This window comes from Osmerus mordax, chromosome 12 (genome assembly GCF_038355195.1).
Source record: "Osmerus mordax isolate fOsmMor3 chromosome 12, fOsmMor3.pri, whole genome shotgun sequence".
NCBI lineage: Eukaryota > Metazoa > Chordata > Actinopteri > Osmeriformes > Osmeridae > Osmerus > Osmerus mordax.
In genome coordinates this window covers 4,344,535-4,361,452 of record NC_090061.1, presented here as the reverse complement: position 1 = coordinate 4,361,452, position 16,918 = coordinate 4,344,535, and the positions used below count along the sequence as shown (strand labels likewise).

General features: G+C 50.6%; 1 protein-coding gene across 1 annotated transcript in view; it reads left to right on the top strand.

The window, feature by feature from the left end:
• LOC136954464 (A disintegrin and metalloproteinase with thrombospondin motifs 2-like) overlaps positions 1 to 16,918 on the top strand; it is a 50,198-nt gene that overhangs the window by 28,489 nt on the left and 4,791 nt on the right. The window contains 16 exon segments of the mRNA XM_067248098.1: positions 2,314 to 2,519; positions 6,862 to 6,945; positions 9,704 to 9,860; positions 10,403 to 10,508; positions 11,377 to 11,520; positions 11,706 to 11,838; positions 12,264 to 12,293; positions 13,506 to 13,619; positions 13,805 to 13,950; positions 14,206 to 14,381; positions 14,843 to 14,976; positions 15,331 to 15,454; positions 15,753 to 15,833; positions 15,935 to 16,098; positions 16,344 to 16,500; positions 16,644 to 16,776. Of these exon segments, the coding sequence (XP_067104199.1) occupies positions 2,314 to 2,519; positions 6,862 to 6,945; positions 9,704 to 9,860; positions 10,403 to 10,508; positions 11,377 to 11,520; positions 11,706 to 11,838; positions 12,264 to 12,293; positions 13,506 to 13,619; positions 13,805 to 13,950; positions 14,206 to 14,381; positions 14,843 to 14,976; positions 15,331 to 15,454; positions 15,753 to 15,833; positions 15,935 to 16,098; positions 16,344 to 16,500; positions 16,644 to 16,776 (2,089 nt within the window).

Here is a 16,918-nt window from a genome sequence, read left to right as displayed (position 1 = left end):
CAGGTGATAAAATATGTGTGTGTGTGTAATTATGTGAGAGTGTGTGTGTTGGTCCTTGTATGCGGAGCCCGATGCTGGGGTCACATGGTGTTCAGCGCTGGAACACGTCTAGATGCTTTCCATGCTTTTAATGGTCTGACATCCCCACCACTCATCACCTTGACGACCTATAAACCTGTCGCTAAGGAGACATAGTGTCCTGGTCCTGAGCTATGGTACCAAGGTGTTTGTGTAAGCAAAGTTTTTCCGTGTGTGTAGGTGCAGATACATGTGTGTATGCAAGCAAAGCAGTGTGTGTGTGTGTGTGTGTGTGTGTGTGTGTGTGTTTATCTGTCTTTGTCATTTTCTGAGTCTCAAATTCTTCTTTATGAATGTGTCTTGTCACTATAGTCAACCCTGTGTCTGTCAGCAAGGTCACACACACACATACACAGAGAGACACACACACGCAGGCACACACACACAGGCACACACATGGCCTTCCTCTCCTGCTAAAAGTACTGTAGATTCCAGCTCTAAGGTCAAAGTTATTGATATACAGTAGCTACCTACCTCTGACACCAGCCCTGGGCTCGAACAGGAAACCTCTCTCTCTTCCTCTCTTTCTCTTCCTGTCTTCCTCTCTCCCTTTCCTGTCTTCCTCTTTCTCTCAGTGTATACCACCTTCTCTTTCTTTCTTTCTTTCTCTCTCTCGCTCTATCTCACTCTCTCTCTCTCTTTCTCCCCCCTATTGTGTTGGCTCTCAGACATTCTTGACATTTACAAAGGTTGAAAGACAGAGTACGGTTGTATCCTAATAAGGCTGGGCGCCACCCCACCTGAATGACAATCTGTAGTGAGAGGGAGGGTGGGGGGAGGGGGGAGGGAGAGGGAGAGGGAGAGGGAGAGGGAGGAAGGAGGGGAAGATGAACAGAGGAGGGGTACGACACCTGAACCTGGTGGAGCACACAGAGGAAGGGCCAACATCTGACAGAAACACACACCTGCACAAACACACACACACCTGCACAAACACACACGCACCTGCACAAACACACACGCACCTGCACAAACACACACGCACCTGCACAAACACACACACACCTGCACAAACACACACGCACCTGCACAAACACACACACACCTGCACAAACACACACACACACCTACACTTACCTACACATACATACACAAACATAAACAACCTCCCTGCCACTTCTCCTGTCATGTGATTGGTAGGTCTAATGTTAAGACCCAAGATTAGACTCTCTCGCTGTCGTGTGATTGGTTGGTTTGAGGGACCAATGAGGGAGGACGTTAGGAGCCAATATTAGCCAGCCTCATTGTTTCACCGTTCACCCGTTGCCCTAGCAACGTTACATAAGCAGGGAAGGGGAAGGAGGGGAGGAAAACTAGGTGCTAGCTCTTTACCCATAATCCTTTGCAACCCCTTCGCCTCTTTCCCTTCCCCTCTCTCTCTCTCTATCTCTCTCTCATGCTCTCTCTCTCCCCCTCTCTGTTATGCTCTCTCTCTCTCTATCTTGTTCTCTCTCTATCTCTCTCTCTCTTGCTCTGTCTCTCTGTCTCGCTCTCTCTCTATCTCTCCCCCTCCTCCGCTCCTCTCTCTTTCTTAGGTACCTCTCAGTAGGAGAGTCTGACTTATCATGTACACTTCCTACCTACACACTGTGCTCTCTGTCTAGCACTGCTGATACACACACAGACAGACATGACAAGCCTCAGTGTTCCGGCATGTGCTGCTGGTGTCCTGGCCTTCTGTGGTCACCACGGCGACTGGTCTGGGTGGCAGGATGAGGGGGCAGCCTTGGCTCTGGAGACAGCAACATTTATCCTCTCTTTGCCCCTCCCTTTGTCTGCCCCTCCCTCTCTACTCCTCTCTCTCTCTTTTCCCCTTCCTCTCACTCTCTCCTCCTCCTTGTCTAGTCCTCTTCCTCCCTCTGTCCTTTCTTTTCTCAATCTTTCTATCTCTGTCTCTAACTCTCTCTCTCTCTCTCTCTCTCTCTCTCTGTGTGTCTCTCTCCACCTCTCTCTGTCTTTCTCCATCTCTCTGTCTTGACCAGTATCTCAAAATGGTATTCAGGTATTAGTAAATGCTGTTTAACTAGCGTTAATCATCAATACATCTGATAGGAATCAGTCAAATTTTTGGTGAAATGCTTGTGTGTGTTTATGTCTATTTACCAGGACCATCTGGTAGCTTGATTGGTGGGAATGGGAATAGCAATATTTAGTTGTTTGGAAAAAATATGTGAAGAATAACCACGCAGCTACAGACATGCACAAATATGAATGTGTGTGTGTGTGTGTGTGCAGGTGCAGCGCTGGGCGGCCTGCTGGATCTGGAGGCCCTGTACCGCGGCGTGCAGCAGAGTGTGAACCACACGCGGAGAGGGCGTGGCCGCAGGCACAGCTCAGAGCGAGCCTACAACATCGAGGTGTTGCTGGGCGTGGACGACTCGGTGGTCCAGTTCCACGGCAAGGAGCACGTGCAGAAATACCTCCTCACGCTCATGAACATCGTGAGTACACACACCACACACATATACACACTCACACAGAGGCACACACACGCACACACACACACACACACATGTACACGCCCCACACACACACATGCACACGCCCCACACACTCACACAGAGGCACACGCACACACACACACACACACACACATGTACACGCCTCACACACAGGCACACGCACACACATCCACACAAATCCACAAGCACGCATACTCAACACACACATATACACACATACACACACTACTCACACACCAAACCATACACACATTCTGATACATTTTCCCAGAACATAAGGACACTGTGTCTTAAGCCTTCTAAGCGCTGATCTGTGTTTAGTGAGGGAAAAGCTCATCTTGGTTGAACCTGAACTGAGTTGACCCTAACAGCTGGAGATGACCTCAGTTGGCCTTCACGCTGATGTCATCGACTGGCGCTGAAGGACAGGGTTTATATACGCACGCACACACACACGCACATACACACACACACACAGAGACATACAAACAGAGCAGAATGCAATCACCCGTCAATCACAACCAGGTAATCCCAAACTCCATTTGAATATGATGTGATTTTCTTTCTATGGCTTCATCTGCGTGCGTGTGTGTGTGTGTGTGTGTGTGTGTGTGTGTGTGTCAGTTCGTGATGCAGTGTAGCAGGCAGTATGCTTGGACACTACAAAGAGCTTAGCCTTGCACTCACTCCAAGTAGTGTGTGTGTGTTTGTGGACTTTAATCTCTGCAAATTAAACCAGAGATGAGAGTGGTTTGTGTGTGTGTGTGTGTGTGTGTTTGCATGTGTGTGCATGTGTGTATAAGACCACAGGTGTGTGTGTGTCTGTGTGTTTGGGCTGCAGGTGTGTGTGGTGTGTGTGTCTTTGTGAGGTCAGTGTAGAAAACTAATAGGCGACACACCTCTGTACCTCCACCTCTCCTCTCCCCAATCCTCTCTCCTCTCCCCTCCCCTCCACTCTCCTCCCTTCCCCTCTCCCCTCTCCTCCCCTCTCTCCTCCTCTCTCCTCCTCTCTCCCCTCCCCTCCACTCCACTCTCCTCCCTTCCCCTCTCCCCTCCCCTCTCTCCTCCCCTCTCTCCTCCTCTCTCCTCTCCCCTCCCCTCCACTCTCCTCCCTTCCCCCCTCCCCTCTCCTATCCCCTCTCTCCTCCCCTCTCTCCTCCACTCTCCTCCCTTCCCCCTTCCCCTCTCCCCTCTCCCCTCCCATTCCCTCCCCTCCCCTCTCTCCTCCTCTCTCCTCTCCCCTCCCCTCCACTCTCCTCCCTCCCCCTATCCCCTCCCCTATCCCCTCCCTCTCCCCTCCCCTCTCTCCTCCCCTCTCTCCTCCTATCTCCTCCCCTCTCTCCTCCACTCTCCTCCCCTCCCCTCTCTCCTCCCTCTCCCCTCCCCTCTCTCCTCCCCTCTTTCCTCTTCTCTCTTCCCCTCTCTCCTCCCCTCTCTCCTCTCCTCTCTCTGTAGGTGTTGTATAGACCCATACTGGTACTGAGATGGTCTTCTCTTCCTTTTTGCCCCATGGCTGTAGGAGTGAACTCAGGGCCATAGAGGACTGTGTGTGTGTGTGTGTGTGTGTGCGTGTGTGTGTGTGTGTGTGTGTGTGGCCGTTGGTCGGTGTAAGGGGGTGGTATCACTGTCTGCAGGACATCAAAGAGATCCCTCGGCAACCACTTAATCCCTTCTGTGAGGTTCAACTGGAGTGTTACAGTGTGTGTTTGTGTGTGTGTGTGTGTGTGTGTGAAGATTGTTTACTTCCCACTCTTTTCCCACCAGTCCTCACACCTCCAAACCCTCCCAAGGTTTGCTGTCAATGACCAGTGGTCGGGAGAACATCAATGATGCACACACACACACACACACACACACACAGAGTAGGGTGTTCCACAGAGGAGAGTAGAGGGGAGTCTGATTGATCCTTTGACCATGGATCAGGCATGAACCTGATGAACCCACCCACCCACCACTCATCTGCCCATCCAGCAGTCTGGGGGGGGGGGGGGGGGGGAACAAGTTGTGGTCAGTTCTGCATTTAGAAATATTTCCTTTATTTGTCAGAGTTGTCAGCTCTCAGATATTGAACGTTTCCTCTGACAGACTCTTTCCTGACCACACTGATGAGCTGCTGGAGTTAAGCACTGTGTGTGTGTGTGTGTAGGTGTGTGTTTGTGTGTGTGTAGGTGTGTGTTTGTGTGTGTGTAGGTGTGTGTTTGTGTGTGTGTAGGTGTGTGTTTGTGTGTGTGTAGGTGTGTGTTTGTGTGTGTGTAGGTGTGTGTTTGTGTGTGTGTAGGTGTGTGTTTGTGTGTGTGTAGGTGTGTGTTTGTGTGTGTGTAGGTGTGTGTTTGTGTGTGTGTAGGTGTGTGTTTGTGTGTGTGTAGGTGTGTGTTTGTGTGTGACTGATGATAGACCTGGTGTAAGGTTGCCCGCCCCCCCGTGCGCCAGACTAGCCATCAATACACAGCAGCTCTATTAGAGAAGAGAAAGATGATGACAAAGGTGATGGTGTGTGTGTGTGTGTGTGTGTGTGTGTGTGTGTGTGTGTGTGTGTGTGTGTGTGTGTGTGTATGGGGGGAGGGTTAGAGGTTACAGATAGATTTAACATCTAATCTGGTAGAATACTAATCAGATGTGTGTGTGTAAGAAAGAAAGAGTGTGTGTTCGGAAGAGAGTGTGTGTGCGTGTGCTTGTGTGTAAGAGAGAGAGTGTTCAGCTGGTCTGGGTTGTAACGGGTCATGTTAAGCTCCTAGTTAGACACAAAGGTCAGGCAGCCACACCGCATTCATATACACATGGACACACACACACATTCTCACACACACACACACACTTACACAGACATATTCTCACACACACATACTCACCCACTCACACACATATTCTTACACACACACACACACACTCTTACTAGCTGATAGCTTATAAGTGACCCAGATCTTAAGATACTCATGAGAATGAGCTTGTTCTATGTTAGTGTGTCTGTGTCTGGTTGTCCTGGGAGACCAGTAAACATCCTGTCTGTCTGCAACCAAACTTCACACCCCTCTAGGTGTCAGGGTGTCTCTCTTTCTGGTTCCCTGAGAACAGCATGCCACAGGATGCCCTTCTCTCTCTCTCTCTCTCTCTCTCTCTCTCTCTCTCTCTCTCTCTCTCTCTCTCTCTCTCTCTCTCTCTCTCTCTCTCTCTCTCTCTCTCTCTCTCTCTCTCTCTCTCTCTCTCTCTCTCTCTCTCTCTCTCTCTCTCTCTCTCTCTCTCTCTCTCTCTCTCTCTCTCTCTCTGTCTCTCTTTGTTTCTCTGTCTCACTCTCTTTCTCTCATTCTATCTAGGTAAATGAGGTTTTGCTGCATAGTTAATCTCATATTAATGATTTTGCACCTAACCAACCTCTATGTCTGTGTTAGTTACAAAACAAACACACAGACAAACACACACAAACACACACACACACACACATCTGTAAGCTGCAGTAGAAATGATGCCACCTGGCCTCTAAATGGATCCCCCCTCTGGGTGCATTAATGAGAGACATGCTCTCACAATCATTATCATGGACTGGACCATGTGTGTGTATGGTGTGTGTGTGGGCTGTGGGTTTTATGTGTGTGTGGGGCGGGGTGTTTCTAATTATACTGAGGCCCGTAGTGTCAGGGTCACCTGGAAGTCGGCTGCTCCTAATTGGGCGCCTGTTGTCAAGGTAACGGGATGGAATAGGCAGAGTGTGAACTGACCCACTGGAGGGTCCATGTCACCTCTGGTCATACACACAGACACACACATACTCCATGGCAACAGATAGCCCAAACTTTGTTTGGTGGTTACCTAGCAACCCCATGGCGCTCTTTCACAAAAGGACAAGTATAAACTTCAAGGTGAACGCAGGCGGTAAACCTGTCCTGAAGCAGCCCTCTCACATCCCTCCTGCTCCTGAGCTTTTCTACTAATTCATGTTTCATTTGACCCCTTTCCTCTCCTCCTCCTCCTTATCTTCCTCTTCCCCCACTCCTCTTCTTCCTCCACTGCTCCTCCTCCACCTCTCTACTTCTTTCTCACTCTTGTCATGTCTGCTTGTATTTCCCTCTGTGTCTGTGTTTCCGACGGGTGCTTACCTGCGTAACTCTTGTGTATTTACCTGTGTAACTCTTGTGTATTTACCTGTGTAACTCTTGTGTATTTACCTGTGTAACTCTTGTGTATTTACCTGTGTAACTCTTGTGTATTTACCTGTGTAACTCTTGTGTATTTACCTGTGTAACTCTTGTGTATTTACCTGTGTAACTCCTTTATATTTACCTGTGTAACATGAGCTTACATGTGTAACGTGTGCTTACATGTGCAGGTGAATGAAATCTACCATGACCAGTCTCTGGGGACAAGGATCAACGTGGTTTTAGTACGAATCATCATGCTGGGCCATGGCAAGGTAAGACTGTGTGTGTGTGTGTGTGTGGTGGGTGTGTGTGGGTGTGTGTGTGTGTGTGTGTGTGCGTGTGTGTGTGTGTGTGTGTGTGTTGTGGGGGTGTGTGTGGGGGTGGGGGTGGGGGAGAGAGTTAGTGTGTGATATTATTTTCTTATCAACTCTAGTGTTTGTAGTGCAGGGACAGAGTTAGCATGGATGTGCTAGCACATGGCTAGGGTTAGCATGGATGTGCCGATACATGGCTAGGGTTAGCATGGATGTGCTAGTACAGGGTTACAGAGTACATTACCACTTGCTTTCTATGGCTACCTTCACACACACACACTCATCCACACACAACAACCACACTCACACAAGACACACACAAACGGTTCCCAGCACTCACTCCTGTTATTCCAGTGGACTGAGCAAAAGAGGAACTAAAAGCGTGAGGTTCCCAGGGGAGGGTTTTCAAAGTCGCACGCCTTCACAGCTCAGCACTGAGGAACACAGAAACACGGTGTTACGCAATCAGCTTTCCCCTGGGGGGGCCAGAGCACGGAATCATGGGAAGTCCATGCAAAGATAAACAATCAATGATGCTGGCTTTCCCTCATTCACAAACACATGGCCGACTAACGATCCTGCCCCTCTCCTTCTAGGTAACTCAACACTGGGGAGCGACGGAGGGAGGGAAAGAGAGGGAGGGAGGGAGGGTGGGAGGGAAAGAGAGGGAGGAAGAGGAAGAGAGAGATAGAATGAAGGGACTATCCATCCGGATGCTAGAACAGATAGAGCAGACAGAATACATGATATTGGTCCTAATAAGCTAAAGCTGCTTACCATTCACTTCCTCCCCAGTCTTTCTCACTGTCCCTCTGGAGCCACACACACACACTTACACACATACACACAGACACTCACACACATACTCACACACACTGGCTTGCCCCCAGTCCACCCCACCCCCCACCCTGGCCCCACCCCTATCCGCATACAGCTCAGGACAGTGCTCTGGCTGTCCATCATCTCCAATTACCGTGGCAACAGAGCTGTACCCAGACAGCCTGCAGATTGGCTGTGTGACCCTGAAAACACACTCGCACTCACTCACTCACACACTCTCACACGCACGCGCACACTCACACACACACACAGTGATGCATGTTGGTGCAGCATGTGTGGCTTTTACTCTGTCGTGAGAGAGAGGCCATATGTCTCCTCTGCAGCACAGGGAGAACCTGAGCTGCACCCCACACGCTACACAGTACACCCCACACGCTACACGCTACACAGTACACCCCACACGCTACACAGTACACCCCACACGCTACACAGTACACCCCACACACTACACAGTACACCCCACACGCTACACAGTACACCCCACACGCTACACGCTACACAGTACACCCCACACGCTACACGCTACACAGTACACCCCACACCCCACACGCTACACAGTACACCCCACACACTACACAGTACACCCCACACGCTACACGCTACACAGTACACACCACACGCTACACAGTACACCCCACACCCCACACGCTACACGCTACACAGTACACCCCACACGCTACACGCTACACAGTACACCCCACACCCCACATGTCATGGGCATGTGTGAAAACACACAGAGAGAGGGGGAGTGGGAAATCGAGTGAGAGAAAAAGAAAGAGAGGCAGAAAGACAGAGGAAGGGACAGAGAGAGGGAGAGAGAGAAGAAAGAGAGGAGAAGACAGTATTGTCTAGACGTGGGTGTTCATACTCTGCTTTTAGAACTTAACCACCATTATATAAGCAACCATAATTCCTGTGTGTGTGTGTGTGGGTGTGTGTGTGTGTGTGCGCGTGTGTGTGTGTGTGTGTGTGTGAACTTGGTGTGTTATGGCTGGGTTAGTTTTGGGTTGTAGGTGCGAAATAGTGGAAGTTGTTCAAAACAGGAAGTGTGTTATATCAAAAACAGCACATCAGTGTAACCCACTGTCTACTACAGTCTTATCCACGGTAAAGTGGACTCTAGATCACATAACTCTAGTCCACTGTATAATCCACTATGTATGTATAGTTCACTCTGGAACAACAGTAGTCCATTATATAGTCCAATCTACAGTTCACACTAGTTCAAGTTATAGTCCACCCTAGTCCATGATATAGTCCACTCTAGTCCATTATATATTCAACTCTAGTCCACTATACAGTCCAGCATACAGTCCACTCTAGTCCACTATACAGTCCAGCATACAGTCCACTCTAGTCCACTATACAGTCCAGCATACGGTCCACTCTAGTCCACTATACAGTCCAGCATACAGTCCACTCTAGTCCACTATACAGTCCAGCATACAGTCCACTCTGCAGTGTTGTAGGCTATGATGCTCCTGCTGTTGCTCTGTGTCTGCTACTGCAACACTGCCACCTGGTGGCTGCAGGGGGAGCAGCAGGGAGAGGCACCTTACAGTCAGTCCTCCTTTCCTGCTGTCAGTGTGGGATATTCCCAGATCCTCCCAACTCCGCCCAGCTCCTCCCAGCTCCTCCCAACTCCGCCCAACTCCTCCCAGCTCCTCCCAGCTCCGCCCAGCTCCTCCCAGCTCCTCCCAGCTCCTCCCAGCTCCTCCCAGCTCCTCCCAGCCTAGAGAGGAACACACACATGGGTTCTGTGGGGGGTTCTACGAAGGATCCTGCTGCTTGGTTCAAGTTCTGGCCTCATTTAAAACGCATCAGAGCTTTCTGCTTATAACACTGATCTCTCTCCCCCCCCCCCCTGCCCCCTCAGTCCATGTCCCTGATCGAGCTGGGGAACCCGTCCCAGAGCCTGGAGAACGTGTGTCGCTGGGCCTTCTTGCAGCAGAAGCAGGACACAGGGGATGCTGAGTACCACGACCACGCCATCTTCCTCACACGCCAGGAGTTTGGACCCACCGGCATGCAGGGTGAGGGGGGGTGGGGCGAGGGGAGAGAGGGAGGGAGGGAGGGAGGGGAGGGGGGGGGATTAGGGGAGAAAAGGTGGGATTGTGGGGTAAGAGAGTGATGGGGGAGAAATTGAAGGATTTGGGGGAGAGACTTTTTTTGACTTTTAAAGATACCTTTATTGGGCAGTTAGAACTACCAGCCAACCAAGCTGTTTCACCACACCAAACCTGTCTTATCAAGACAAAAACCACTTCACTTACAACTCCCACACAATATTAAGACCTCATCAAACCAAAAAAAATAAAACCCCAACAAACAAAAAAAAAAAAAGGAGAGAGGGATGGGGGAGAGAGAAAGGGAGATGAGGGGAGACAGAGAGGTAATGAAAGAGACCGAAATAGAGTCAGACAGGGGGGAGGGAGAGAGAGATTAAGGGGGGGATGCAAAAAGAAAGAGTGAGTGGGACACAGAGAGAGAGATGGGCAGAGAGACTTCCTGTATTGAAAGTTAAAAGGTCACGGTCTGACGCAGAGGCAATGTTTGCTGGCTGTCTGTTGCCTAGGTTACGCCCCAGTGACGGGCATGTGCCACCCAGTGAGGAGTTGCACCCTGAACCACGAGGACGGCTTCTCATCAGCCTTCGTGGTGGCCCATGAGACCGGACATGTGTGAGTACACGCACACACCCATCTATCTACACACGCACACATCTACACACGCACACATCTACACACACACACATCTACACGCACACACATCTACACACGCACACATCTACACACACACACACATCTACACGCACACACATCTACACACGCACACATCTACACACACACACATCTACACACACACACACATCTACACGCACACATCTACACACACACATCTACACACACACACATCTACACACACACATCTACACCCACACACATCTACACACACACACATATCTACACACACACATATCTACACACACACACATCCACACACACACACATCTACACACGCACACATCTACACACACACACATCTACACACACACACATCTACACACACACACATCTACACACACACATCTACACCCACACACATCTACACACACACACATATCTACACACACACATATCTACACACACACACATCCACACACACACACATCTACACACACACACATCTACACACGCACACATCTACACACACACACATCTACACACACACACATCTACACACACACACATCTACACACACACACATATCTACACACACACATATCTACACACACACACATCCACACACACACATATCCACACACACACACATCTACATACACACATATCTACACACACACATCCACACACACACATATCTACACCCACACACATCCACACACACATACATCTACACGCACGCACACACACACACACACACATAAATCTACACACACACGACACGAGAGAAGAGCAGAGGAACGAGGATGCTCGTCCTCTCTCCTCTCCTGGGTGTGGTTGTTGACCCTCTCCTGCCCTCTCCCTCCAGGCTGGGCATGGAGCACGACGGCCAGGGGAACCGCTGTGGGGAGGAGGTCCACATGGGCAGCATCATGGCTCCCCTGGTTCAGGCGGCCTTCCACCGCTTCCACTGGTCCCGCTGCAGCCAGCAGGAGCTGGGGAGATACCTGCAGTAAGCTGCCAAGCTGCACACACTCTCTCACACACACACACACACACTCATGTGCACACTTGTGCATCCCCACACACACACACACTCAGGTGCACACACACCCAAATGGAGTCATGTGACAAACATCAGTGGCAGTCCAAGGCATGATAGGGTCATGTATGATATTTGCTTGGCTCCTCCCCCAGTTCCTACGACTGTCTCCGTGACGACCCGTTTGACCATAATTGGCCATCATTGCCCCAGCTGCCTGGTCTGCACTACTCCATGAACGAGCAGTGTCGCTTCGACTTCGGAGTAGGCTACATGATGTGTACCGCGGTGAGACCGGGCGCCTACACCCTAACACTGTAACCATGACAACGCTGTAGCAACGACAACACCGCACACCGACACCCAGAGACCAGCCGCCTACACCCCAACACTGTAACCATGACAACGCCACGCTGACACCCACATGACCTACCATGAAACCCAGAACTCTGTGGTGTCGTGTGTTCCCTGGAGAGGTGCTCTGGGTCAGAGGAAGGTTGTGCATTAGCATCGTGTCACGGTATCACTGATGTTTGAGGTATTATGGTATGTTTAGCTCGGGTCGGATCCATTCTTCTTCAGCACATTCCGGACCTAACTTGACTAACTGAATGCTACAGCTTGATTGACAGCTGCCTTAGCCTATGGTCACCAGGGCTGTGCACGCTTTGCTAGATTACCCTCTATTCTCTTGTCAAACCCCTCCCCCTCAGCTGCAAAAGGTTGGCCAATCAGGACAACAGGTAAGGTAACCCTTCCCCTTCCTGAAACGTGTGCCCCGCCCTCTTTATGTGTTTTCTTTCTACAGATCGTTGCTCTAACATTCACGTCTTTATTTTAGGTGTTCTTTGTTTCTTTGTCGATTTGATTTCTTGGTGTTGTGCCCATCATCTCGTTCAGAACGTGCTCTGCCGGGTTCCACGCAGCCTGGTGGTTCTGCTGGGTTCTAGAACAAAAAACAGGCGTTAAATAAAACAGCTGGTATGGATGACCATCCTGCTATAGTCCACAGACAAACAGTCAGTAAGGTCTAGAAAAACAGCTGAAGCAGGCTAGAAAAGCACCTACTTCCCACAGCAAGAATGAAAGCAGCTGCTGTTAACCAGGCTGTAAATGTGCTAAATGCTGTAAATATAGCTTCTGAATTTCCCTTCTGGGATGAATAAAGTTTTATCTAATCTAACAGCAGCCTGACAGAACCAGGCTGTCACCAGGCTGTAGGATCCTGCTGGCTGCTTGCCAGGCTGTGAGCAGTGCCAAACGTGGGCTTACCCTTGACCTTGGTGTGACACCTCCCAGAGAGGTCACCTGGGGTCACAGTGGTCAGGAGGGGGTCAGCCATCTTGTGGGGAGGAGGGGGGGGAGAGGGGGGGGGAAGAGGGGTGAGGGGGGGAGGAGGGGAAGGTTTAACCAAGGTCAACACTTTTTCAGAGGACTGGTCAATTGACCTTTTGAGTTTGTCCTCCTCTCCTCCTCTCCTCTTCTTCTCTGGTTGGTGTGCATGCTCCGGCTGCATCTTGTGTGGTCATCTGCAGACAGTTCCTGCTCTCTGTGTCCTGGGGCGGGGCCAGGGCGGGGCCGGGGCGGGGCAGGGGCGGGGCCAGGGCGGGGCAGGGCGGGGCCGGGGATTAGAGCGGACTCTGACTGCTGCTGTTGTTGTTAATGTAGTTGTTGTTCTGGTATCCTTGGACAGTACAGTACGCTGGCGTGAGGATGTTGTTGCTGTGGTGTCTTGTATACAGGTGTTCTCACTGGTGTGTTCTAGAGAATGTTCTGGTGCTCTAGCGACAGTGTTCTACTGTGTTCCGGAAAGTGTGTGATGGGAGATTCTAGAGTGCGTATGAGGTTCTAAAGTGTGTGAGGATCTTCTAAATTAAGTGTGAGAAGGTTCTAGAGTGTGTGAAGAGGTTTTCTGGAGTGTGTGTGTGAGGAGGTTCTCTCTCTGTGTTCTGCAGTACCGGACCTTTGACCCCTGTAAGCAGCTCTGGTGCAGTCACCCTGACAACCCCTTCTTCTGCAAGACCAAGAAGGGGCCACCCATCGACGGGACCATGTGTGGAGACGGGAAGGTACACGCACACACACACACACGCACACACACATGCATATACAGTATGGAAACAGTAAATATACGATGATACTAAAATAATATTATTTATTAAAATAATAAAAAAGTATATAAACACACACATACACACAGGCTATTTATGTGCCCTGTCTGTGCTCTAACTTCCTGTATCTCCTCCAATGGCAGCATTGCTTCAAAGGTCACTGCATCTGGCTGACCCCTGACATCATCAAGCAGGATGGGAACTGGGGTTCGTGGAGCCAGTACGGGGAGTGCTCACGCTCCTGCGGGGGAGGGGTGCAGTTCCGCACGCGTGACTGTGACAACCCCAGGTACGTCTCACATACGTGTGTGTGTTTCCGGGTCCGGGCCGGTGTGTGTGCGTGTGGGGGGGGGAAATGTCTCTCTCTCTCTGTCTCTCTCTCTGTCTCTCTCTCTGTCTCTCTCTCTCTCTGTCTCTCTCTCTGTCTCTCTTTCTGTCTCTCTCTCTGTCTATCTACAGGGGGTGTTCCCAGCTGGTAATCTTGTACTTTGAGTGTTTTCAGACAGCTTCCTCCTCATCCCTCCTCTGCCCTCTCTCCCCCCAGACCAGCTAATGGGGGCCGGACATGTGCGGGGGCCACCTACCAGTTCCGCCTGTGCAGCAAGGATCCGTGTGACGAGCTGGACAGCGACCCCAGGGAGCAGCAGTGCCGCGTCTGGAACGACCGCTTCGAGTTCCACAACCGCAAGCACACCTGGCTGCCATACGAGCACCCCGACAGTGAGGAGGGGAGGGGCTGGGGAGGAGCGGCTGGGGAGGGGGGAGTCTGGGGAGGGGGGGCTGGGGAAGAGGGGAGTCTGGGGAGGGGGGAGTCTGGGGAGGGGGGACTGGGGAAGAGGGGAGGAGGGGCTGGGGGAGGGGGGAGGAGGGGCTGGAGAGGGGACAGAGAGAGTGTGCGGTGGGAGGGGGTTCTGACAGCAGTCTAGCTCAGTGTTATGGAACCACCCACCTATAAAAACAATCCTGTCTTGGAACTTTATTTAAAAGCGCTTCAAACCCTCCCACTTCCTCCCCCAACCCTTCACTCTTTCTCCCTATGGACACAGAACTAGTGGATCAGTTGAATTAGCTCTGCCAAGAGTTTTTTTTTTACCTTCACTGTAAAATCAGTATATCATCTTAATATGTAATGTGTGTGTGTAATGTGTGTGTGTGTGTGTGTAATGTGTGTGTGTGACCAGCCAACAAGCGCTGCCACCTACACTGTCAGTCCAAGGAGACCCAGGACGTGGTGTCCATGCAGAGGATGGTGACGGATGGAACACGATGCTCCTACAAAGACCACTTCAGCGTGTGTGTGCGCGGGGAGTGTGAGGTGAGAGAAGGAGGGAGGGAGAGAGAGAGAGAGAGAAAGAGACACAGAGAGAGAGAAATAGAGAGAGAGAGAGAGAGAGAGAGAGAGAGAGAGAGAGAGAGAGAGAGAGAGAGAGAGAGAGAGAGAGAGAGAGAGAATGAGGGAGGGATATAAAGACAAAGATAAATTCGGAGACAGACAGAAAGAGATGGAAGGAGAGAAAGAGAACGTGAGAGAGAGCGAGAGAGAGAGCGAGAGAGACAAAATGTGTCATTGACAATGTATTCTGGTGTGTATATTGTAACAAGTCAACAGCTAGGCTACAATGTAAATGTTTGTGTTCACTTGTTTGTTTGTTTGTTTGTTTGTTTCCAGAAAGTGGGCTGTGACGGCTCAGTGGGCTCCTCTCAGCAGGAGGACAACTGTGGGGTGTGTGGTGGAGACAACTCCAGCTGCAAGACCATCAAAGACAACATCAACCGCATCGCCAAGAAACACGGCACTCACAAAGGTGTGTGCGCACACACGCACACACACACTCTACTCGACATACACACCATCTACTGGTCGCGCTGGTCACAAACGCCATCTTCTGGTCACAGACGCCTTGTACTATTCGCAACCACTTTTTACACGTGTACACGTGAAATGCCTGAGGTTTCGTTTAATCTGATGTGATCACATGTTAATCCCTCATTAGGTCATGTGTGTTCGGAGAGGTCGTCTCTCAAAGCAGAGGTGGACAGTTTATATAAGTAATCAGTTTAACCCTGTCATCAAATCTGCCTTGTTTCCAGGTTTCCTCAAAGTCCTGGAGATTCCACGAGGAGCAAGACACCTGCTGATCCAGGAGCTGAAGGCTACCTCGCATGTTCTAGGTACCCAGGACTGTCTTGTCTAGGGTGTGTGTGTGTCAGCGTGCATGCGTTCTGTACGTGTGTGTGTGTGTTCTGTCTGACCAGTGTGTTATCCTACCCAGCCGTGAAGAACCTGGTGTCGGGGCAGTTCTTCCTGAACGCTGAGGAAGATTACCCAGAATCCCGTTCTGTCATCGAGAAGGGCGTGGAGTGGGAGTATGACAATGACAACGACAAGGACACCCTGCAGACCAACGGGCCTCTACGGCATGGAGTCCTCGTCATGGTACAGACACACACACACACTCACACATACACTCACACGTACACACATGCCTAAACACACACACACACACCTCACATTTCCTGTAGTCAAATTCTGTTTGTATGTAATACATATATTTCAGTTCTAATCCAGTACGATGAAAGTATAAGGTGTGTTTAGTAAGTGAAAGTACACGCTGTGTAAAAAGGTTATTGTATGTAGCATGTATCTAATGGAAGTGTGTGTGATGTGTACCTCATGTCCAGGTGAGGATCTATGGTGAGGACGAGGTGAACCTGTCCTATAAGTACATCATCAACGCAGACGAGCTGACCACCATCGAGAGCAACACACTGGACGAGGACTCTGCCTACGAATGGGCCTTCAAGAAATGGTCCTCCTGCTCCCGGCTCTGCGGGGGAGGTATTTCAACGTAACACCGCTAGCACAGGAAGTCTCTCAGGGATGGGGGGGAGGAGGTACTTTAGTGGAACAAAGCTAGAAATGTCTGTAGGAGCTGTCTGTTACAACTGTGTGTGTGTGCGTGTGTGTGTGTTGTCCCGCAGGTAAGCAGATCGCTCGGTATGGCTGTAGGAGGAGGGCAGACAGTAAGATGGTCCAAAGACGCTTCTGTAAGAACCTCAAGGTGCCTCTGTCAGACATTCAGGACTGCAACAAGGAGGCCTGTCCACCACCTGAGTACGTTACCATCTATACCCCAGCCTTTCCTTTATCTCTCTCTGGCTCTCTCTCTGTCTCTCTCTCTCTGTCTCTCTCTCTCTGTCTCTTTCTCTCTCTTTCTCCCTCTCTCTGTCTCTCTCTGTCTCTCTCTCTCTCTGTC